The sequence below is a fragment of the Malaclemys terrapin genome, chromosome 15, assembly GCF_027887155.1.
Source record: "Malaclemys terrapin pileata isolate rMalTer1 chromosome 15, rMalTer1.hap1, whole genome shotgun sequence".
Classification (NCBI taxonomy): domain Eukaryota; kingdom Metazoa; phylum Chordata; order Testudines; family Emydidae; genus Malaclemys; species Malaclemys terrapin.
In genome coordinates, this window is record NC_071519.1 from 6,040,236 (window position 1) to 6,063,667 (window position 23,432).

The 23,432-nt window shown below is 48.0% G+C and overlaps 2 protein-coding genes and 1 non-coding gene across 4 annotated transcripts in view; 1 reads left to right on the top strand and 2 right to left on the bottom strand.

Moving 5' to 3' along the window:
• LOC128823020 (zinc finger protein 883-like) overlaps positions 1-23,432 on the bottom strand; it is a 341,706-nt gene that overhangs the window by 282,451 nt on the left and 35,823 nt on the right. The gene's annotated exons all lie outside the window — the stretch shown is intronic.
• Positions 3,341-3,413, top strand: TRNAF-GAA (transfer RNA phenylalanine (anticodon GAA)). The gene has a single exon. It is a non-coding gene; the product is annotated as a tRNA-Phe (tRNA).
• Positions 18,902-23,432, bottom strand: part of LOC128823031 (gastrula zinc finger protein XlCGF57.1-like) — a 40,378-nt gene continuing 35,847 nt past the window's right edge. Inside the window, 2 exon segments of the mRNA XM_054005060.1 lie at positions 18,902-20,343; positions 20,712-20,825. Of these exon segments, the coding sequence (XP_053861035.1) occupies positions 18,902-20,343; positions 20,712-20,825 (1,556 nt within the window).

Below are 23,432 nucleotides of genomic sequence, written 5' to 3' on the forward strand. Positions count from 1 at the left end.
TCATCTTCCTCGTTCCCCGAACCGTCTTCCCTGTGTGTTTCTCCAGTGAGAGAGTCATAGCACACGGTTGGGGTAGTGGTGGCTGCACCCCCTAGGATCGCATGCAGCTCCGCGTAGTAGCGGCAAGTTTGCGGCTCTGCCCCAGACCTTCCGTTTGCTTCTCTGGCTTTGTGGTAAGCTTGCCGTAGCTCCTTAATTTTCACGCGGCACTGCTGTGTGTCCCTGTTATGGCCTCGGTCCTTCATGGCCTTGGAGATCTTTTCTAATACTTTTCCATTTCTTTTACTGCTACGTAGTTCAGCTATCACTGCTTCATCTCCCCATATGGCGAGCAGATCCCGTACCTCCCGTTCGGTCCATGCTGGAGCTCTTTTGCGATCCTGGGACTCCATCACGGTTACCTGTGCTGATGAGCTCTGCGTGGTCACCTGTGCTCTCCACGCTGAGCAAACAGGAAATGAAATTCAAACATTCACGGGTCTTTTCCTCTCTACCTGGTCAGTGCATCTGAGTTATGAGTGCTATCCAGAGCGGTCACAATGAAGCACTGTGGGATAGCTCCCGGAGGCCAATAACGTCGAATTCCATCCACACTACCCCAATTCCGACCCGCAAAGGCCGGTTTTATCGCTAATCCCCTCGTCGGAGGTGGTGTAAAGAAACCGGTTTAAAGGACCCTTTAAGTCGAAAGAAAGGGCTTCGTCGTGTGGACGTGTCCAGGCTTAATTCGATTTTACGCTGCTAAAGTCGACCTAAACCCGTAGTGTAGACCAGGTCTCAGACTCCGTGCTTGCGAGAGGAGAAGTATTGCTTCTTAGAGGCACCCAGGGGGTGGTATATAATTGTCCCAGGTCCCTGGGCGGGAGCTCGAGCCGGTTTTGCATTGCGTTATTAAAACAGAACCCCTAGATACAGAACCCGGCCCTTGTTGCTGCCAACTTAGATAGGCAGAAGGGTTACATCACTGAGTGATCAATTCCAATTGTTTCATCAGACCAGCTTCCACAACACACTCACTGCTCTGCCATTGTGTGTCAGGGCTGAACAGCAAGAATTCCTGCTCATTTCCCTTCTGGCTGGATCATGAGGAGAGTGTGTTTGTGGTAATGATGTTGCTGTAGATTGTTGTCCATTTCCTGCCCTGATAATTCAGATAGTCCCTTTCCCATCATATCCCCAGTACATCAGTGATTGCAATAGCAGGAGGCAGGTTTTCTCTGGGTCACTGAGCTTTGCTGGGGAGGGTAGCTCCTTTCTTTTCTCACCCTGGAGTAAACTCAGCTTTTTATTCCATCCTTGATGTTTCATGGAATAACAATAGCAGCATGAAGAAAGAGGTGGGTAGGGTGGGTCTCAGGGGAGGGGCAGAGAGGTGTGGTTGGCGGGCAGACCTTGGGGTAGGGAGTGGAGAAGTACAAGCAGCAGGTGAGGAGGCCTCAAGGGAGGAGAGGAGTGAACAAAAGGTGGACCCGCAGGCCTCAGCCAAAGAGGCAGAGCAGGGGAAGGAAGTGGCCAAACGGGAGCAAGGTGGAGCACAGGTGGGTCCTGAGAGGGAGGAGAAATAGCAGAGTGGAGTGGGGGGGCAGTGCCACAGTCCAGGTACCGATGCCCCCCCCCACACTTTTAGGGAGCTTCCATCACTCACGCCCAGCCTCCCGAAATGCAAGAGTCATGGGTCACCTATTCCCACTTCGTCACAGGGTTGTCAGTGGGGTCTGAGCTGGGCAGCAGAACAGGGAAAGTGGGGAGGTTTCCCTTTGGAAAAATTAAACTGAAAAACATCCCCGTGTTCCCGCAAAAGCCTCTCATTTATCCCTTAACCCCCTTCCCCATGAAAATCTCCACCTCTGCCCTGGCACACAGAGACTCCCTCACTACAATGCAGATTTTTAATTTTTCTTACTTTTCCTTGTCCTTCTACAAACATTTTCCCCATCAAAATGATCAAGAGCTTTTAAAATGAGAATAAGAGAACAAACTAAACCAAAATCAAAGAAACTGCTATCCATCTCCCCACCACACACAGTTTGGGTTTGAATTTTTCTACTGAAATGTTGAGACAATAAAACTCACACTGCTATTGTCCAGAAAAGAAACCTAAACCTCCCATGCAGTACCTAGGACATCTATGTCTGAATCACCAAGGCTTCAGCTCCTTTGCTGAGATTTCCAGCTGCCCAATATTGCTGGTATTCCAGGGGAGCAATTCTTGACTCCTGTAAGCATTTATCTCAGCCCCGTTCTGTGCATCATGGATTTCTCTAGGAAAGGGCAGTGAATGGTTTTAGGTTCCAGTGATCCTCATTCAAATCAAACTAGAACCTAAGAATTCTTCCCCTTTCCCAGGTTGTCTGAGGGGAGACATTTAAAAGAGCTCTCTGAGCTATAGCACGTGGTTAAGTAAAGAGAAAAAGCCTTATATTCCCCCTCTGCTTTGGGTGCTAGGTTTACTCCTGAAGTCTCTGCCACCCACATAGTGACCTATAGCTCATCCCTAACCCTTGATGCTGCTCCTTTCTATAGAATGTGAAAGGAGCAAAGGCAGCGCAGGAGTCATCTCAGGATGCAGTTCTGAGGCTTTCAGAGAGACACATTGCCTGAGACATCAGAGCGCTGTAAACCATGCAGCCACCCCCTCAATCAGGGGCCTGTTCCAGCCCTGAGTCTGGGCTACCTCCCACAGAGCAGGGTGCCCCCAGATTACAGCCTGAAAATAGGCATGTGAAACTAACTCCTGCTTTCACTGACAGGGCCTCCCCTAGACCAAGCGGCATCCCAGGCACGAAGTGTCTTTGGTGTCCCCCCTACCCCTGCTTCATATGTTAAACCATTGAATTCCTTGTTTTTTATTGCACTTGTAGCTCATTTCATGATTTTGATGCACAATTTGGATTCATGATTTTCTCTATCATATAAGACAATAAATTTTCATGATAGGATGTGTAAATCTGTATTTATTCATACCATATATAAGCAAATAAAAAAAATCATTTCCTTTAAGCATATAGAAACTTTTAATTTTAACAGTAACTGAAATGTACTAACATCTAGAAATGGAACTGTCACCAACACAGGGTGGGCCAGTATAAAATAATGCTTCAGTAAGAGACAGCGTTAAAATGTTAACCTTAGGCCTTTGTTCAGAGATCGCTCGTCTCACCTTTCCCCCATGAACTGAAGCACAGCATTAGAGAGATCCAAAGACTAGTTGATGACATTTTCAAGTGCTAAAATAGCAAGCGATGTCAGTCTTGCATTGTCCATTGTTGATTGGAGAGATGTTTTATTGAGAATATGCTTCAAGGTGACAAGCAGCAGGCGAAAAAAGCCCCCTACAAGTGCTGAAGTAGCTCAGTTGGGCAAGCATTAGACTGAAGCTCTAAATGTCCCTGGTTCAATCCCAGGCTTCAGCATGCTCTTTTGTCCCTCTTTCTGCAGTGGTGGGCTGTTTTCTGGAAACACAGCAGTGCCTTTACCCGATGCAAGTCCCTCATTTCAGGCTTTGCTATGGGAAAAGACAGCATTGGCTTCTGCACTCAGTTTGCCACCTGACCTTTCTTTCTTCTCTTGCTCTTTCTCAGCAAGGGGAAGAAAAAGAAGCTCCCCTTCAAGCTGGAGTCACAAGGGTGATGTGAGGATGACTTCCTGAGCCCTGACTACAGTCCTCTGCTCTTCCAGCTGACCTAGCGAAGGGCTGCTGCCACTTTCTCCAGGTTCACCCATTGGTGTCTGCCAGGGTGAGCACCACCAAAGTGCATGGAACTTGAGTATGGGGCAGGGCAGCACACTGTGATGGAGTTTCTATAGTGTAGTGGTTACTACGTTTGCCTAACATGCAAAAGGACCTCAGCCCAAGAACAGGCAGAAACATGCTGGCTTCCTTTTCCCAGCTCCTCTTGCTGTCCAACAAGGCACTCCTCCTTCTTCCACTGGCCCGTCCCTGGAGTAACCCCAACCACTGCACAATAGAGGGTGGTGACATCAGTGGACAAAGTACCTTGGCATCAACCTGGGGAAGCTAGAGGAATTAGTCGCCTTCTGAATGCTTGCGGCTTGGCCTCCTCTGCCCTTGGAGGCTGGCCTCCAAAGGCCAGCTCTTCCTGCTGGCCTCCTTTGTGTGACTTGCCAAAGGAGGAAGTAAGGCAGGAATGGGGCAAAAGAGGAAAGTCATGCTGAGGAAGGCACAGCAGTAGCTAAGTGCATCATTGAGGCTAAGTGGGGTTAGTAGAGCACCACCATTTGTTCTGCCAAAGCCTGGGGAGTTGCGGTTGGCTGCTGGGAAGTAGAATCCTGTGCCTGCCTCTTGGTATCCCAGGGATGGCTACTTGCAGCTCAGGAGAAGATGAAGCGGGGTTCTGGGTAGAAGGAAAAGACGCAATGGTGTGTCCTAGTGGGCTGCTTTCTGGCAAGATGGTTTTCCGTTTTAGGCTTGGGAGGAGCTTGTGAGCTGAAGAAATGATTCAGCCTGTCACTCAAGTGAAGAAGGGAGAAGATTTTTTTGACAGGGACGGCTGCCTCGTCTTAAGGGTGTTTGTCAGTCACCTTCTAATCTAGTGGGTGCTTGGTACATGCAGGCAGCCCCCACTCCTGGATCTCTCCCGAAGAAATAGAGTTTCTACACAAATACCAAAGCTTTTCATTGAAAGGAGGGAAAGGAAATGGCCACAAGATGGCATGAGGACATAAGGAATGTAACACAACCCCATTCTTAGGGGTAATACATTATTTTTTGTCAAGGTCCAAAATTGTTGGATAAGGTCAAGTCAAGGTTTAGACTCCAGCATAAATATTAATAAAAAATAAATATAATGATGATAATAATAAGTAAATAAAAAGATTTTGGGGTCCATTCAAACACGATTTGGCCCACCGCATTGACTCTGAGAGGTGATTTATCTCCATTCTCTTGGATTTGAAGAGCTGGTTAGTGTTACCCTTGGTATCCCACCAGACTGAAGAAGCCATGTTATCGATGGTGACACTAGGATTGAAGGATTATATCGTATTATAAAAACTGTAAATAAAGATGTCATCTGAATGTGAGCATTCTGTAACGAAGGCTGGTTCCCCCAGTTGAGTTCTGAATGCTCTGCTAGAAATGCCCCCTGGGACCTCGGCACTCCCCAGCAGGAGTGAAAGGAGAAACCCCCAGCACTGCACTTAGCTCCAGGCTGATTCATCAGGGGTGGGGGAATTGACTTCTTTGCTGCTGAGAAGGGAGCCAGGGCAGTTCTCTGGGAATGAGGTTGCCTAGCCTGACCCAGCTGCTTCATTCCCCCCCTCCCCCCGCCCCGGGGCCCTGCAGGCTTAGACTGTCCCTGAGGGCAGACAACTGCTCAGTGAGCTTTCGTGGTGCAGCTGGCAATGCAGGAATATCCCACTCTAAGGGCCTGAGTTCAGCCATCAGGAAAGGCAGCAGCTTTGCTCCCTTCTTCTAAACAGAACTCCAAGGCCGTGGTTCTCAGCCAGGGGTCCGGAGCCCCCTGGGGGGCAGCGAGCTGGTTTCGGCGGGGGGGAGAAATATACCAGAAACCAGGGCCGGTGTTAGACTTGCTGGGGCTCAGGGCAGAAATTTGAAATCTGAGCCCTTCCACCTGGGACTGAAGCCAAAGCCTGTTAACTTCGTGGGGGGCCCCTGTGCTGTGCGGCCCTGCGCTATTGCTCTGCTGGCTACCCCCTAATGTCAGCCCTGGCTTTTAATCTACTGGACGTGCAGAAAAACAATTATTGTGGCACAGGTGGGCTGTGGAGGTTTTATACCATGTTGGGCGGGGGCCACAGAAAGAAAAAGGTTGGGAACCCCCTGCTCCAGGAAATCCCGGAGAATAAAGACTCAGTCCGACTCTGTGCTGCCAATTCTCATGATTTTGCCTTGAGTCTCATGAGACTTACTGTTTTCCTTAAAGCCCCAGCTCCTGGAGTCAAGTGGAGATGTGATGATTTCAGCCTTCGCTCCTAAAGACACAGTACATTTCTAGCCCTTGTGGCTGTGGAGAAAGATTCAAAATGTCCCTCCAGTGCGCCCTAAAGGCTCATCAAGCAGAAGGCAAATAACAAGATCACCAAATCTATTATTTTTACACAGTCTCCTGATTTTAAAGCCAATCTCATGATTTTTTGGTGAGCCTGACTCAGGGTTTTTGAACGTTTGGGGTTGGCCGTTCTGCAGACTGAGAGCTGGGCACCCTCCTTCACACCCAGCGCACCCAGAATTTTCTAAAGCTTTAACTCTTTCTTCTCCTTCATGCCGCTCTAATGCAGCTGGGAATCCCCATTCCTAGATGTGCTTTTCCACAGACAGTGAATTCACTACAGGGCTGAGTCCCCTGCAGGGCTGTTCCGGGGGCTCCAGTCCCCCACCCCAGGACAGATGGGGCATTAACCTCACATCACCCCTTTGTGACTCCCAGGGACCCTGCAGGGACAGCAGCTGCGTGCTGGGCCCTAGGGCTCCCCAAAGCACCTGGGAGGAGGGGGCAGTTCAACTCCCTTGTCAGGGGGCTCCTGTTGCCAGGAGGTGACTATATCCTCACAGCCCCTCCCCTCACACTGATATCCCCATGGACCCTCCCTTTCACAGCCCCTCCCCCTCACAGTGACACCCCCATGGACCCTCCCCCTGACAGCCCCTCCCCCTCACACTGACACCCTCATGGACCCTCCCCCTCTCAGTCCCTCCTTCTCACACTGACACCCCTATGGACCCTCCCCCTCACACTGACACCCACATGGTCCCTCCCCCTCACAGCCCCTCCCTTCACACATACAGGGACATGTTTGCTGGAGTCTGACATTACAAACCCAGCGGTAAGATTTTATGGATGTGGAATTATCCCAACCACATATTAACCCCCCCCCCAAACCCCAGTGCAAGGACTCCCCAAGCTAGTCGAGTCCATACGTGAGTCACTCTTTTCATCACACCAGATGGCTCCCTTTGAGCAATGACCTTTTGAGGCCAACAAGAAACATTCTAGTTTGGGCTCATTCATGCACCACATTTACCAGTTGTCCTGGGCTCATTGCCTGCACGTCTGCTGGCTGTCAGGCGTGAGACCCTTTGACTCCGTGCCTCACCTACAATCCTGTTTCTCAAGATCAAACCCAAGACCAGAAACTTGCTGCAGCTTATGCAGCCCTGTAGAGCCTTCAGAAACACAAAGAGAAGATCCATAGGTGACCTTGGCAAACCCCGTAAGAACAGTCAGAGTGGGTCAGACCAAAGGTCCATCTAGCCCAGTATCCTGTCCTCTGACAGTGGCCAATGCCAGATGCCCCAGAGGGAACTAACAAAACAGGCTTCCTGAGAGCATCTGCCCCTTCCACCACAAGAGCAAGCAGGCAGGTAAAAAGGGGGGGGGGGGGGAAGTCCCAGGAACCCTTCCTCTTTTTCTCCACAGCCACTGCCCATCAGCAGGATTCCTCCTCCTCCTCCTCCCTCCTGGGCCTCAGTGTGACTAAATCTCCGCACCTAGACAGCTGGTCCATCTGCAGCACCCCGATCCCCCATGCCTGAGCCTCCCTGCCAAAGTCCTGCACCTGGCTCCGTAGAATTATGGCAACTCGACTTCTTGTGCCCAGAGTGTCTTTGCCCCCTCAGTAGATGACCGGAGAAACAGTGTCCGTCTTTTCTAAAGGAGTGCTTGGAGAAGCTTTTCTCATGTGGCCTAATGGATAAGGTGCCTGACCTTGGATGAGGGGATTGAAGGTTCGAGTCCCTTTGCGGTTGTGCTTGTACGGTTTTCCCTTTGTACTGAAAGTCCTGCTCTCTTCTTGGCCGCTCAGGCCAATGCTCTGGCTTCAGTTAGAGCTCCGGGAAAGAGTTGGGGGTAGGACATCACAAAGGCGTGAGCCCCAGGTCTTCCAGTCTAGCCTTTACCATTCCTGACATACCAAAGGAAATGGGCGGGGGCCTGGGCTAGAGTGTAGAGCAGTTTCCCTCTCCCAAATGTGCACCTGTCCCTTTGCTTGAGGGGGCTTGCTAAATAGCGCCTTTGGAGCCTGGGTGATTCACTGCTTCTCACCAGCTGGGGAAAAGCCTCTTAGGGAAAAATCTTCTGCCCCACTGCAAAAGTGAGCACCTTGAGTGAGAACAGTAAGAGGCCCCACCAGGGGGGATTGCCCTGCTTTCCTACAACATTCTGATGTTGTCCACAGAGCATCAGCAGCCACCCCACATGCTGGATGCTGGTCTTCAGGTGGCCTTCAGTGGGTGTTTGGCATGCCAGGGAGGAGGCTGGCCGAGTGTCTTTGTGGCAGTCAGCTGGCAATGCATAGGCCTGGTCCTCCTCACCCTGGGTTACTCTGTGGCTTTTAAGCCTGCCCTTGGAGCTGTCAGCACCAGTCACCTCTGCTCTAGGTGTCCAGAGGAGGAAAGGTCTGCTGGGCTCCAGCCTGGGACTCTTCGTCCCTCCTGCCTACCCCTGACTATGAAGCCTGGCCCTGGCACTCCTTTCTTTAAGCACCATGTGGGCAAGAGGAAAAGTGTGGGCAGCAAACACAAGGGCAAAACTTGCAGGCATCAGGTGAAGCAGCGAGAATCCCAAACATCAGGTCAAACCGCAGGACTGCCGGCATCGGTAGCCAGGGTGGCAAGTTCTAGAGGCCCAACCCACTGCGGCCATCCCGTCACACCATCCTGACCAAAGACCTGGCTCCAGTGGGCGTGAGTCACCCAGCAGGAGGGAAAAGACTCGCTCTTTCACAACAGGAGCCAGGGAAGTGAGCAATTTGAGCGCCAGGGCTTTGATGCACCAAAGACAAGGTCCCACTGATATTTGAATTCAGATTGCAGGATTCAGAATCCTGAGTGCTGACCGTTACACCATGGAACCAGCTTGTGCTGTTTTTGTCTGGACATCTGTGCCCCTCACGGGGCTGGCTTGTGTAAGGGGATTGTTGGCCCCTTACTAAAACTTAGTGGGTTTTTTGGTGGGCTAGTTCCCAGTATCAAAAGAAAGGGGAAGGGTCGATGAGAAATCAGGACCCTGAGACTGACAGTCCCCAGGGGCAATGGGGAGAGGCCAAAGCTCCAGCTCACCCTGAGAGACAGGGAAGGCAGTCACCAGGCCAGGGGATCCCATCCTCCATGTGAGCTGGAACTACCTGGGCCAGAGTGGGGCCAAGCTAAGGAGAGAACAGGAGCTGAAGAAGAGCACCTGAGGCAGCGTGAGGACAGCGGTTCCATCACTGTCCACGTCCCACCCAGGCACATTCTCCACCTGGGAGCAGATCCCCAGGGACAGTGAGACCTGCTGCTCCCGGAGCCTTTGGGCGGAGTCTCTGTCCTGCCCGCCCAGCGCTGGCCCCAGGGTCTCTCTGGCCCCTGGTGCCTGCAGCTCTGGGCCAGGGGCATCAAAGCCTGGGACTAGGTCCAGCTGGAAAAAGTCCCCACCTCGGATGGGCACAGGAAGTATTTCAGTGAAAGTCTGTCCCTGGACCAGCTGTGCTGGGGCTGCAGCAGCAGCCCAGAGCTCAGCCCCGGCTCCTAGCTCACACTGGAGGCAGCATCACCAGCAGTGTCTCATACCTTACAACGCCCTGCCTCTGGGATCTGCCCCACAGCTCTTTTCCTGCCTTCCTTCCTACCAGCCCCCGGCTACCCACTGCTCCGGCCCCTTCCTGGCTCCTTCAAGCCCAACCGGGCTGCAGCTGCCACACTCACCGGGCCAGGGACTTTCTGAGGTGGGAACTAGCCCCATCTTTGCTCCTCCTTCTGCCTCTGTGTGTCCCAGAGCCACTGCAGGGACTGACCCGTACCCAGGCTCTCGCTCCTATTAGCACTCGCATGGGCCAATCCAGCTACAGGAGAGTGAGCGCCCCTGGGAGCAGGGAAGTGACCAAGTCTCCCTGTCAGAGGGTGGGGGGAGGGGAAGAAAGGGAAAGCGTAGAGAGAGACCAAAAGGGGATAAGGAGAAATAAGTGGGGAAAGCAGAGCACAGCTCTTTTCTACTGCATCACCCCTGAGTAGATTGCTCCTGAGCTCTGGGTAAATATCCCCCAGTGTCCAGGGTCTCCCAGATCCCCCTGCCTCCCAAGGGAATGCACATAGGGGTCGCCTTTCTGCCAGGCATGATTACAAGGAGCTGTAGGTGTCACCTTCGTGCCATGATTGGAGAAAGACAGCAAACCTTGGGCACATGCATCTGTATTTACAGTCCAGTGTGACAATCCCCGCTCCAGGAGGTGTTTGTTCTCTACCCTGCTGGATGGGCACAAAATGGGGCAGCAAAAGGCTTGTATCAGTTTTTGGTGCTGCACATTCCTTAACTTAGAACAGTAATGAAATGAAGAAAATGGAGATTGAATTAAAAGGAAATATACAAATAAAAGTTCCAGCCCCGGTTGCTTATTGAAAGAAATGACTCAATATCCCAGTTACATGTTTTATTAACATGAACAAATAAAGCCAAGAGCACCCATCACTAAGGCTAAATGACTATAGACACCACTCAGCTAAGGGTTAAACAATACAGTGATAAAGTTCAGGTCAAATCAGTAAATTAATGAGTTAACATGGATATTGCATTGGTTTGACTAAATTGATGACTTGATTCCATCAGATTAATACAGCAGAAAATCAACCCTTATAAATCCTAAAAGAGCAACCCAAGAAGGCAGGTGCATATTTAGTGATGCCGAAACCCCAATCAGAGATTTTTACCCAGGCAGTGCAACCCAGCTTTACCCAGCTGAATATTTCAATACCAAAACCAAATTATTGCTTACATTTAGCCCACAACCTCAAAGCCAACTACAGTTTTCTCCTTAGATTTCACTATTGTGTAGCTAATACTTCTCCTGTCCTCTCGCCCCAAATCACATACAGACCTTAGAAAGACATTAGTAAAAGAAGTTGAAACAGCTCTCGCTGAACAATACATATCTGACAGCTCAATTCCTTGCAATGTTTCCATAGGTGAGGAGCATGCATTTAGTCATTTCATAGGGCGCAGTTTTAAGGCTATTAAGATTTGGGGAAGTATTCTTCCTAACATCTTCCCTTGGTAGATTTCAGAGGTGTACGTACACACACACACACACACACACACACACACACACACACACACACACACACACACACACACACACACACACACACACACACACACACACACACACACACTGTTACACCCCAATCTAATAGAAAGGCTGGGATGTCTCCAAGTTCATAAAAAGAAATAGACACAAAATAGAAAAAGGAACAAAACATTTCTAAGATTATAAGGGGTTGGATTTCTGCGCCTCTCGGTCTTTGGATTCATGTTAGGTAGGAACTGTAGCTGCAGTTTAGGAACCAGGTAATGGCATAGATGGTCCAGCACTTTGGGCTAGTAGGGTTTTGTTGACATTGTGCTTCATTCCCCAGAGGGGATCAGTCCTGGGATCCTGGCAGTCAGTCTCTCTGAGGCTATGTCTACACTGGCAGAGGTACAGCGCTGGGAGTTCAGTGCCGCTCAGAGAGCACTGAAGGGAAACCGCTATTGTGTGTTCACACTGTCAGCTGCCTGCGCAATAGCATGTTCACACTTGCGGCACTTGCAGCGATGTTCACAGCAGTACACTCTGGGCAGCTATCACACTGAGTATTGCTTCCTCTTCTGCCGCTAAGTGTCGTGAGAAGGCGGAGGGAGTCGCGGGGCATCCTGGGTCCTGTCCCAATGCCCCGTGAGGCATTGCTTCGCATCCCAGCAATCCCTGTGCTTCCATTCACATTTGGCACCATCTTTCAATGGTTGGTGTACTGCGCATTCTGCCTCTTTGTGCTTTAGGAATGGATCCTGCACTGTTAGCCAATATGCTACACGTCACGAGTGGCAGTGGAGTTGTTCCTTAAACTACAAAGGCAGATGAGTTCGACATTGATCTCACCATGCGTAGTAGCTATGACAAGAGATTGCTTGTGGCATTCACGGAGGTGCTGACCACAGTGGAACGCCGCTTTTGGGTTTGGGAAACAAGCACTGAGTGGTGGGATCACATCGTCATGCACATCTGGGATGACGAGCAGTGGCTGCAGAGCTTTCAGATGACGAAAGCCACAGTCCTCCATCTAGCCCAGTGTGCTGCCTGAGAGTGACCAGTACCAGAGGGAATGAACAGAACAGGCTTGTTGACCTGCAAGGTGAGGGTCTTTCACCCTTACCTTTAACTTTATTGTTGTCGATTCCTAATTATCCTATTTTACTACCCCTCCCCCAAGGTCTCAGGACAAATCAGGTGTGAGCCACTCCTTTGATACAGATGTGTCCCAATCCAGCTGAATTGAGGCAGACTTTGGGCCAATATCAGTTTGGAAAAGGCCCGCTTAACCCAGCAGGTTTCTCAAAGTATCTCTTGCTGTGAACCGCATGTAGTGTGGATGTGTGAACCCCAAAGATATCAAACATGAAAGAAACACAAGGCCAGTTCTGAGGAGGTTTTCAAAGCCAGGCCTGAGGGTTAAACAGATGTGCTCAAAAGGAAAAGGGGTCTCAGCACCTATAAAAATAACTGGTTGCAAAAACAAAAATTACATTAAAAAAACAACAATCCAGAAAAACTACCATCACACATCCATCACTATTTTAGATTTTGACATCTGCTTGATGTGACATCTTTGCTTTGCAAACAAGAGACCTGGAGAACTCTGTGGCAGCTACCCTCTAACTGGGTAAAAGGTTCCAAATCCTGTCTCAAGTAATTTTCCTCTTAACAGAAGATTTAAAATTTATCAAAATAAATTCCATTTTAAATAGAAATAATTACAGTCTCTACTGGGTCTCTATTCTCCTACATGCTATTTCTCTCACATATTCCCCCACTCTAATTCCTTTGGAATGAGGCTTTAATTTCAGGATTAGCCACCATTTCCTATATAGTAGGACAGGGCAGGGAGAGAACTAGAAGAAAACCTGAATTATATTGTAACACTGAAAGTTATCACATAATCAGCCTCTTACATTACACTAATTAACTTCATGTTTAATTTCATTGTCACTGGTAACAACTTATTCAACAATTACAAAATATAAACCTATAGGGCAGTTTTCTCTTGATTCCAATTTCCACCCAATGAGCTTTGTGTGAAGTCACATTCTACAATAACCTAGGAGCCTTCCATTTCTGTGAGTTCATTTTTCCCTGGGTCTTCTCCCATAAGTGTGGGTAGAAGGGGTCTCACACTATGTGGGAAGGCTGCATCATGAGAAAAAACACCTTTTTGTGCTCTATTTTCACACTTGCTAATCTTTCAAAGTAGCAGCAGGAGAAGTAATACACATGCATTAGACTTAATAGCAAATCTAAGAGACCAAACCACAGACTCTGGACTCAGCATTCACGTATCCTGCAGTCTGAGCTTGGAATCTGATACATTCCCTTATTGGCTACCATCATTTGCCCAGCAGGGAAGTGCTTCTTGTCCAACAAGGCAGCCAGATTGGGACCCAGAGGCATGGAATGGCTCTGAAGGAATCAGCTATTGCCTGGGAGTTTGCCTGGGGAGAGTTTCCTCAGAGTGTTTTTGCCTTTCAGGCTTCTGTGAGAAGTAAATACAACATCTGAGGACACTTTTAGAAGGAAGACATGGATACTGAGCAATCAGCTGTTGTGACCTGCACAGGATGTGCCATGTTTATCTTTCTCCCAAAGGACAGAAGTGACTTTAGCTCTACAAAGTGCAAACTGGTCTCCATATTAAAGGACTAGAGATGCAAGTATCAACTTTGTGTTGCATCAGAGAAAATGAAGACTTTCTGGACAGAAGTCAGCGTTTGGTTCTGGAGGCACAACATGCCAAAGAATCAGAGAGGGCAGGTCAGAACAGGGAAGAAAACATGCACCATGTGACTTCCAGAAGAAGAATGAGGAGAACCCATGTACCCCCAATGCAGATAGAGGTACAAAGCCATTTTCAGGTTCTCTGCACAGGTTCTACTGCGGAGAATGATTTGGAAGAGCAATCTAGGGATCAGAAGGAGACCCCATCGACCAGAAGGCATGAGATGCATTGTCCTAGGGATGGGGGTTCCACGACCACCACTCCCAAGAGAAGGAGATGGGTGGTGGTGGTCGGCGACTCCCTCCTAAGGGGGACGGAGTCATCCATCTGCTGACCAGACAGAGACTCGAGAAGTGTGCTGCTTGCCTGGAGCTACAATTCAGGATGTGATGGAGTGTCTGCCGAGACTGATCAAGCCTTGGGACTGCTAGCCCTTCCTACTTCTCCATGTGGGTACCAATGATACTGCCAAGAATGACCTTGAGTGGGTCACTGCAGACTACTTGGCTCTGGGAAGAAGGATAAAGGAGTTTGAGGTGAAAATCGTGTACTCATTCATCCTCCCTGTTGAAGGAAAAGGCCCAGGTAGGAACCGTCGAATTGTGAGGGTAAATGCATGGTTATGCTGCTGGCCTTGGAGAGAGGGCTTTGGATTCATCGACAATGGCATGTTCCAGGAAGAAGGATTGCTAGAAAGAGACAGGATCCACCTAACGAAGAGAGGGAAGAGTATCTTCACAGGCAGCCTTGCTAACCTAGTGAGGAGGGCTTTAAAGTAGGTTCGCCTGGGGATGGTGACCTAAGTCCTGAGGTAAGTGGGGAAGTGGGATATCGGGAGGAAACACAAGGAGGATGCAATGGGGGGGGCTTCCTGATTCATACTGAGAAAGCAGGGCAATCGGCTAGTTTTCTTAGGTGCATGTAAATAAACACAAGAAGCCTTGGAAACAAGCAGGAAGAATTGGAAGTCCTGGCACAGTCAAAGAACTATGATGTGACTGGAATATCAGAGATTTTGTGGGGCAGTTCACATGACTGGAGAAGTGACATGGATTGGTATAAACTGTTCAGGAAGGACAGGCAGGCGAGGAAAGATGGAGGAGTTCCACTGTATGTAAGAGAGTGGTATGATTGCTCAGAGCTCCAGTATGAAACTGGAGAAAAGCCAGTTGAGAGTCCTTGGGTTAAGTTTAGAAGTGAGAGCAACACGGGTGATGTCGTGGTGGTTGTGTGCTATAGACCACCGGACCAGGAGGATGAGGTAGATGAGGCTTTCTTCGGACAACTAACAGAAGTTTCCAGATCACAGGCCCTGGTTCTCATGGGGCACTTCAATCACCCTGACATCTGCTGGGAGAGCAATGCAGCAGTGCACAAACAATCTAGACAGTTTTTGGAGAGTGTTGGGGATAACTTCCTGGTACAAATGCTGGAGAAACCAACCAGGAGCCATTCTCCTCTTGACCTGCTGCTCACAAACAGGGAAGTATTGGTAAGGGAAGTAGAAGTGGGTGGCAACCTGGGCAGCAGTGACCATGAGATGGTTGAGTTCAGGATCCTCACAAAAGGAAGAAAGGAGAGTAGCAAAATATGGACCCTGGACTTCAGAAAAGCAAACTTTGACTCCCTTAGGGAACGGATGGGAAGGATCCCCTGGGAGGCTAAGATAAGGGGGAAAGGTGTCCAGGAAAGCTGGCTGTATTTTAAAGAAAACTTATTAAGGGCACAGGAACAAACCATCCCGATGTGCAGAAAGAATAGCAAATATGGCAGGCGACTAGCTTGTCTTATCAGTGAAATCTTCGTTGAGCTTAAACACAAAAAGGAACCTTACAAGAAGTGGAAACTTGGTCAGATGACTAGGGAGGAGTATAAAAATATTGCTCGAGCATGCAGGGGTGTAATCAGGAAGGCCAAAACACAACTGGAGTTGCAGCTAGCAATGGATGTGAAGGGTAACATGAAGGGTTTCTACAGGTATGTTAATAATAAGAAAAAGGTCAGGGAAAATGTGGGACCCTTAATGAATGGGGGAGGCAACCTAGAGACAGATGATGTGGAAAAAGCTGAAGTACTCAATGCTTTTTTTGCCTCGGTCTTCACAGACAAAGTCAGCTCCCACACTGCTGTCCTGGGCAACACAGTATGGGGAGGAGGTGAGCAGCCCTCAGTGGTGAAAGAACAGGTTAAGGACTATTTAGAAAAGCTGGACATGCACAAGTCCATGGGTCCTAATCTAATGCATCTGAGGATGCTGAGGGAATTGGCTGATGTGATTGCAGAGCCATTGGCCATTATCTTTGAAAACTCGTGGTGATCAGAGGAGGTCCAGGATGACTGGAAAAAGGCAAATATAATTCCAATCTTTAAAAAAGGGAAGGAGAACCCAGGGAACTACAGACCAGTCAGCCTCACCTCAGTCCCTGGAAAAATCATGGAGCAGGTCCTCAAGGAAAACATTTTGAAGCACTTGGAGGAGAGGAAGGTGATCAGGAACAGTCAACATGGATTCACCAAGGGCAAGTCATGCCTGACCAACCTCTTTGCCTACTTTGATGAGAGAACTGGCTTTGGGGATATGGGGAAAGCAGTGGATGTGATATATTTTGAGTTTAGCAAAGCTTCTGATATGGGCTCCCACAGTATTCTTATCAGCAAGTTAAAAAAGTACAGATTGGATGAATGGACTATAAGGTGGATAGAAAGCTGGTTAGATTGTCAGGCTTAACGGGTAGTGACTAATGGTTCAATGTCTATTTGGCAGCCAGTATTAAGCAGAGTGCCCAAGGGGTCAGTCCTGGGGCCGGTTTTGTTCAACATATTTATTAATGATCTGGATGATGGGATAGATTGCACCCTCAGCAAGTTCGCAGATTACACTAAACTGGGGTGAGAGGCAGATACGCTGGAAGGTAGGCATAGGGTCCAGAGTGACCTAGATAAATTAGTGGATTGGGCCAAAAGAAAGCTGTTGAGGTTCAACAAGGACAAGTGCAGAGTTCTGCACTTAGGAGGGAACAATCCCATGCACCGCCACAGGGTGGGGACCGACTGGCTAAGCAGCAATTCTTCAGAAAAGGACCTGGGGATTATAGTGGATGAGAATCTGGATATGAGTCAGCAGTGTGCCTTTGTTGCCAAGAAGGCTAATGGCATATTGGGCTGCATTAGTAGGAGCATTGCTAGCAGATCGAGGGAAGTTATTATTGCCCTCTATATGGCACTGGTGAAGCCACATCTGGAGTATTGTGTCCAGTTTTGGGGCCCCCACTAAAGAAAGGATGTGGAGAATTCGAGAAAGTCCAGCAGAGGGCAACAAAAATGATTAGGGAGCTGGGGCACATGAATGATGAGGAGAGGCTGAAGGAACTGGGCTTGTTTAGTCTGCAGAAGAGAAGAGTGGGGGGGGGGGATTTGATAACAGCCCTCAAGTGCCTGAAGGGGGGTTCCAGAGAGGATGGAGCTCAGCTGTTCTCACTGGTGGCAGATGACAGAACAACAGGCAATGGTCTCAAGTTGCAGCGGGGGAGGTCTAGGTTGGATATTAGGAAACCCTATTTCACTAGGAGGGTGGTGAAGCACTGGAATGGGTTTCCTTGGGAGGTGGTGGACTCTCCATCCTTAGAGGTTTTTGAGGCCCAGATTGACAAAGCCCTGGCTGGGATGATTTAGTTGGGGTTGGTCCTGCTTTGAGCAGGGGGTTGGACTAGATGACCTCACGAGGTCTCTTCCAACCCTAATCTTCAATGATTCTCTCTGTGTTTCATGAAACTTTGGATCCAAATGGTAAAAGACAGTTGTGCCCAATTTAATAATGGCATCTTTAGGAGTGTGATCAATGCCACTTAACTAGGGAGCAGTGTTCTAAAAACAGTTTACATCGGCCACAGGTCACCATAGCTTCCATCTCTGGGATGAAAATCAACCACCATTACCTGCAATTTCTACATGAGTTCTTGTCAAATCTTTGATCTTACTTGGAGTAATTTTATACTTCTCTGGCGTAGAATTCTTCACTAACCACACAACATATCAGTAGTGATAGTGAGGTATAACTCCCCCAACTATGCTCTTGTATGTCTTTAATCTGATGGCACAGATTTAAATTAGGGACTATATTCAGGTGCGGCTTAGAATCCCTGTAAGATACCAAATGTCAGGAATCTATTAAAAATAGGCATATTTTTGCAGCTTTATCACATTCAACATGGATTTCATTTTCTACTCATTTGCAGAATCTTCCATTTTTCCCATTTCTAACCAGATAGGGATTGCATTTCCCAAATAATAGGCAACATGCACCTGATTAGGAAGCAGATCTTCAGGAGCGACCTCCTGCAGGGCCTGGGCCACAACTGCTTCGGGAGCCAAATGCATGGGTATTTTGCTTAGTTACAAGTCATTTACTAGGGAATCCTCTTCCCAGCCCTTTAGAAAAAATATTGACCTAACCAGTTGAACAGGGGATTGGGATGGTGATGAGGAATAAGGGAATCCCTTTGATTTACCCTATCTTCTTCTCTTGTTACAGAGGGTGAAATGACATTTTCCCCTATCCCTGCCCTGTTCCTGCTCTTTCTTATAGTTCAATATATTTTAAGTGAGGAAAATGGTTGTAAAAATATCTGCTCTCCAGTACAACCTGAAGCAACATCAGAATAACCGTGATGCTCAGGGTTTGTTTAGACTAGGAAAAGTGATGGAGTTTAGGTCAGGTCAAGGGGAAAGCTAATGCCAAACACTGCACCTGGGCTGGATCTACACTACAACTATAATTGTCTTTTTACACCAAGATCACTAACTTGAGCAGCCAATGCCATGTACAGTCCTAGTGGCTGTAAGGCACAGGTAGTTTTGCCTCAGTGTAGCTTGTTGGGAATCAAACCTTTGTCTCCCACCTGGAACAGATGAACATTCCTGGACGGGGACACACTCCTATGACTCAAAAGGAAAGGAGTTGATAGAAAAGATCAGAGGACTGACCCCAAAGAAGGTGAGTGCAAAAGGCAGAAGCAGGCAACTCATCTCGTGGAGCTGAGAGACCACAGTGAAGATGGTGCACAGATCACTATGTGAGAATTAGCAAATGTGATTATTTAAAAAAAAAAAATGTTTGCCCAACCCTAATCAAGGCATTTGTTACAGTTCTCTTATGTGGATTTTCTGATGTCTAATAAGGTGTGAGCTCTTTTTTAAGCTTTTCCCACACTCAGAGTATCTGTAAGGTGTCTCACCTGTGTAGATTCTCTGATGTATAATCAGGTCAGAGCTCTGACTGAAGTTTTTCCCACACTCAGAGCATGTGTAGGGCGTCTCTCCTGTGTGGATTCTCTCATGTGTGATAAGGTTTGAGCGATCATTGAAGCTTTTCCCGCACTCAGAGCACGTGTAGGGTGTCTCTCCTGTGTGGATTCTATAATGTGAGATAAGTTGTGAGTGCTGACTAAAGCTTTTCCCACACTAAGAGCATGTGTAGGGCGTCTCTCCTGTGTGGATTCTCTTATGTGTGATAAGGTTTGAGCGATCATTGAAGCTTTTCCCGCACTCAGAGCACGTGTAGGGTGTCTCTCCTGTGTGGATTCTCTGATGTCTGATAAGGTGTGAGTTCTCCCTGAAACTTTTCCCACACTCAGAGCACGCGTAGGGCATCTCTCCTGTGTGGATTCTATAATGTGAGATAAGTTGTGAGTGCTGACTAAAGCTTTTCCTGCACTCAGAGCACATGTAGGGCGTCTCTCCTGTGTGGATTCTCTCATGTGTGATAAGGTTTGAGCGATCATTGAAGCTTTTCCCGCACTCAGAGCACGTGTAGGGCTTCTCACCTGTGTGGATTCTCTGATGTGTGATAAGGTCTGAACGCTGACTAAAGCTTTTCCTGCACTCAGAGCATCCATAAGGTTTCTCACCCGTGTGGATTCTCCTATGTCTCCTAAGGGCAGAGCGCTGATTGAAGTTTTTCCCGCACTCAGAGCATGTGTAGGGTGTCTCTCCTGTGTGGATTCGCTGATGTGAGTTGAGGCTTGAACTATCAATGAAGCTTTTCCCGCAGTCAGAGCACGTATAGGGCGTCTCTCCTGTGTGGATTCTCTCATGTATGATAAGGTTTGAGCTCCGATTAAAGCTTTTCCCACACTCAGCGCATGTGTAGGGCATCTCTCCTGTGTGGATTCTCTGATGTGTGATAAGGTTTGAACGCTGACTAAAACTTTTCCCGCACTCAGAGCACGTGTAGGGCTTCTCTCCAGTGTGGGTTCTCCAATGTGTGAGAAAGTGTGAGCTCCAACTGAATCTTTTCCCGCACTCATGACATGTGTAGTGTCTCCCTTCCAAGTTGATTCTGTCGCGGGTTATAAGGTCTGAGAGGCTACTGAAGTTTTCCTCTGGCATCTCCTGAGTCACACATGATATTGCTTTTTCTCGGAGTGCACAACTCCCGGAGACATTCCCTTTGGATCTTCCTGATAACATTCCATGTGGTTCTACTTGCTCAGCATCTTCCTGCTGGGGTTTCTCCTCCTCATTCTCACTCACCATCCCATCACCTGATGGAAGACAGAGAGAATCTAGACATAGGTCACTCCCTGCGCCAGAAAGAAAGGAAATCTCAGAGAGAGGAATGGAAAAAGGGATGAACAAACCAAAATATGCGTGGGAGAGATCAAACCTATCAGGAGCTGATTTTCCCCAAACCCTTCCCCAGAGAAGAGAGAAAGGGATCAGTCTTGGTCCGCATCTCACCAGAACACTTAGGGAAAAGTGAGATCGGGGATGGATGTGCTGCCAGTTGTCAGTCAGAATAGGTGGGAAGCCATGAGTGACATCCACCATAATGATTCCATTCTGCAGGGAACTATCCTGAACTTGGAGAGCTCACAGGGTCTTTGTAGGGCATCCCAATTGTTTCCTGCATTCCTAAACAGTTGTTGAATTGGTTTAACCAATTCCTCACCTGTGAAGGCAGCTTTCAGGAGCACTTCTTTCTCAGAGCCCTGGAGGTCTGGGATCCACGGCTCTTCCCCTCGTTCCAGCTGCGAGATCACATTAGGTTTGGAAACTGGAAACCCTACTCCAGGCAAAGAAAACAAGGGAGGTCAGTGGAATTTGTGGGATATTTGTCACAAAGAATATTCCATGGTTTTAACTCCAGCTCATTTTTAAGCAGTAAAATACCAAGGCCAGCTTCCTTGGCTCAAAGTGGAAGGAGGGTTATTATTATTATAAATCATATTCATTACCTTAGTGCCTAAGGACCAACTAATAGTGGGTCCCCATTGTGCTAGGCAAAGTACAAACAGAGAATAGTAGATGGCCCATGCCCTGAAGAATTTACAATCTAAATAGACGAGACAGACACAGAATGGGGGAAGGAGTAGAACCCACTGTTAGAATAGAGATATTCAAGCCTGCCTATAAAGCCTATACTTTAAGAACTTAAGTGTATTTTTATCACTTAGCTAGTTACAGGGGTATAAAAACAAAGAATCAAAATCACAGTCTGCCTGTGTATGGGCCTTCTCTCACTAGGATAGTCTGAGGCCTTGTTCTTAGGCTAAGGCCTTTGGTTAAGCAGCAGGGGCAGCCATAAACTGGGGAGTATAGGGTCACATCCTCACATCCCAAATCAGTCACACTGAAATAAGGTGCTATTTGGCTGTTACGAAGACAATCCTGTTTGGATAGTGCCCATCACCACCAGATAAAGAATCATATTTTAAGATGGTTAAAGAAAACTTAGTTTGATAGCATCCTGTCTGGCAAGAAATCACTTATCAATGGTTGTGGTTGTGAAACCCTCATTTCTGTATTGTTTTATCTTTATGGCCACCACTTTTACCTTGTTAATCAGTCTGGTTCTCTAATTGTTTTTGTCTGCTGTAAAATTAATGTTGCTAGGTGTAAGTAAATTACGTAGTGGGATATAATTGGTTAGAGAATTATGTTACAATATGTTAGAATTGGTTAGTTAAAGTTCAGTACAATGATTGGTTAAGGTATAGCAGAGAATATTACTATATAAACAAGATCAAACAGGAGAGGGAAAGGAAATTGGAATCATGTTTCTTAAAGGGGGGAAACAGGAACAGGGAATGGGGACACAGGCAAGGCTCTGTGGCATCAGAGATGGGATGGGGGAAACAGGGAAAACGCTCTGTGGTATCAGAGCTGGGAAGGGAACACTGGGCAACAGACTCTATCATGTATAGAGATAATCCCGGCTGGTTTGAAGGGCTTCGGAATATGCCTGCTTGGAAACTAACCCCAATAAACATCGCATTCTCTGTGCTTCGGACTACTGGTCTTTTTGCTGCTTGCTGTCTGTGTGACAAGAACCAGGGAAGTGGGAGGGTGAAGGGAAAGCCCACTAACAAAACTGACATGACCTGATAACCAACAGGTAAGCCTTTAAGGAAGGTTTTAATACACTTTGGAACTGATCAGGGATTCCTATGATGACTGATGAGGAGGCAATGGTAAATACACATTTAGAGAGTTTTTTCTTTTTTTATATCTTTTCCCCATAAGGTGCACTGGCACAATGTCATGGATCCATAGGATCTGTGCAATGCCCTGGCTTTTAAACAGTCCTTGGGAAGTGCCTCTTGAGTGCACTACACCCCCAAGGGGTTCCACTCTTCCACAAGGATAGGCCATGTAGCTTCAACACCTGAGACTGAGCCTTTGGCTTCAAAACTCCTATTTCAACCTGTGAACTCTGCCCAGCAGGTCCAGCTGAACTACACTCCTGTTCAGAGACTGTTCCTCATTCAATGAACAGAGTAAGTTTGTGCTGTGACACTGGGCAGACTTTTAAAACATAGCAGGGTTTATTAGTCAACCGAAACACAGCATTGTAAAGTCCTTAGATTAGCACAGGGAAGCAACAAAGACAATATAGTCCATATTAGCCAATGCCCTTGTGCCCTGCTGCTGTAGAAAACGCTTTGGTTTCCTTTCACTGTGACTGTCCATTTGTCTTCATTCCGGTAGAGCTCCCTGCATCTGCAAGCCCAGTTCTTCCTGCTCCCAAAAGCATAACGAGTCCATGTATGTTTCACTCAGCCAAACGGAGATCCTCCCATGGACAGGTGACAATTATTCCCTTGCCTCTGTCGGGTATTCCACTGATGTAGGTTGGCACCAGCCAGTCCTTAATGACCCATTCATAGCACCCCATGACAGATACATGACAAAACACCTCATGTCGCCCGCTCATCATAATCATAGCAATACCAATCACAGAGGGAAACTGAGGTGTGTATTGGTATCATACAAGTATCACCAAAATCCCCACCTCTATCACACACACACACTGCTCACAGCCCTTAGAGAGAAAGCAAAGCACAGGAACTGGATGTTAGTCCAGTGAACACAGTGGAGAACAAGCTGCAATCCGCAAACCCTGGTCAAAAAGGAGAGGCATGTGGGTCCCTACCCATAAAGAGGGGCTGGCTAGAGACCTGATACCTGAGAAGCATTCCTTGAGCAGACCATGGAGACAGGTCAAAGGCTTAGCTACCTCAGAACTGTGACATCGCAAAAGCACATTTTGGGGAATTAGGAAATCTAGTGACTCAGGTGTAATGGGAGGAAGAATTAAACTCCCCCAGTGTGTGGAGAAGGCTGGGGAATTAAACACTAAAATTCAAGAGCAACAGCCTCTAATTCTTCC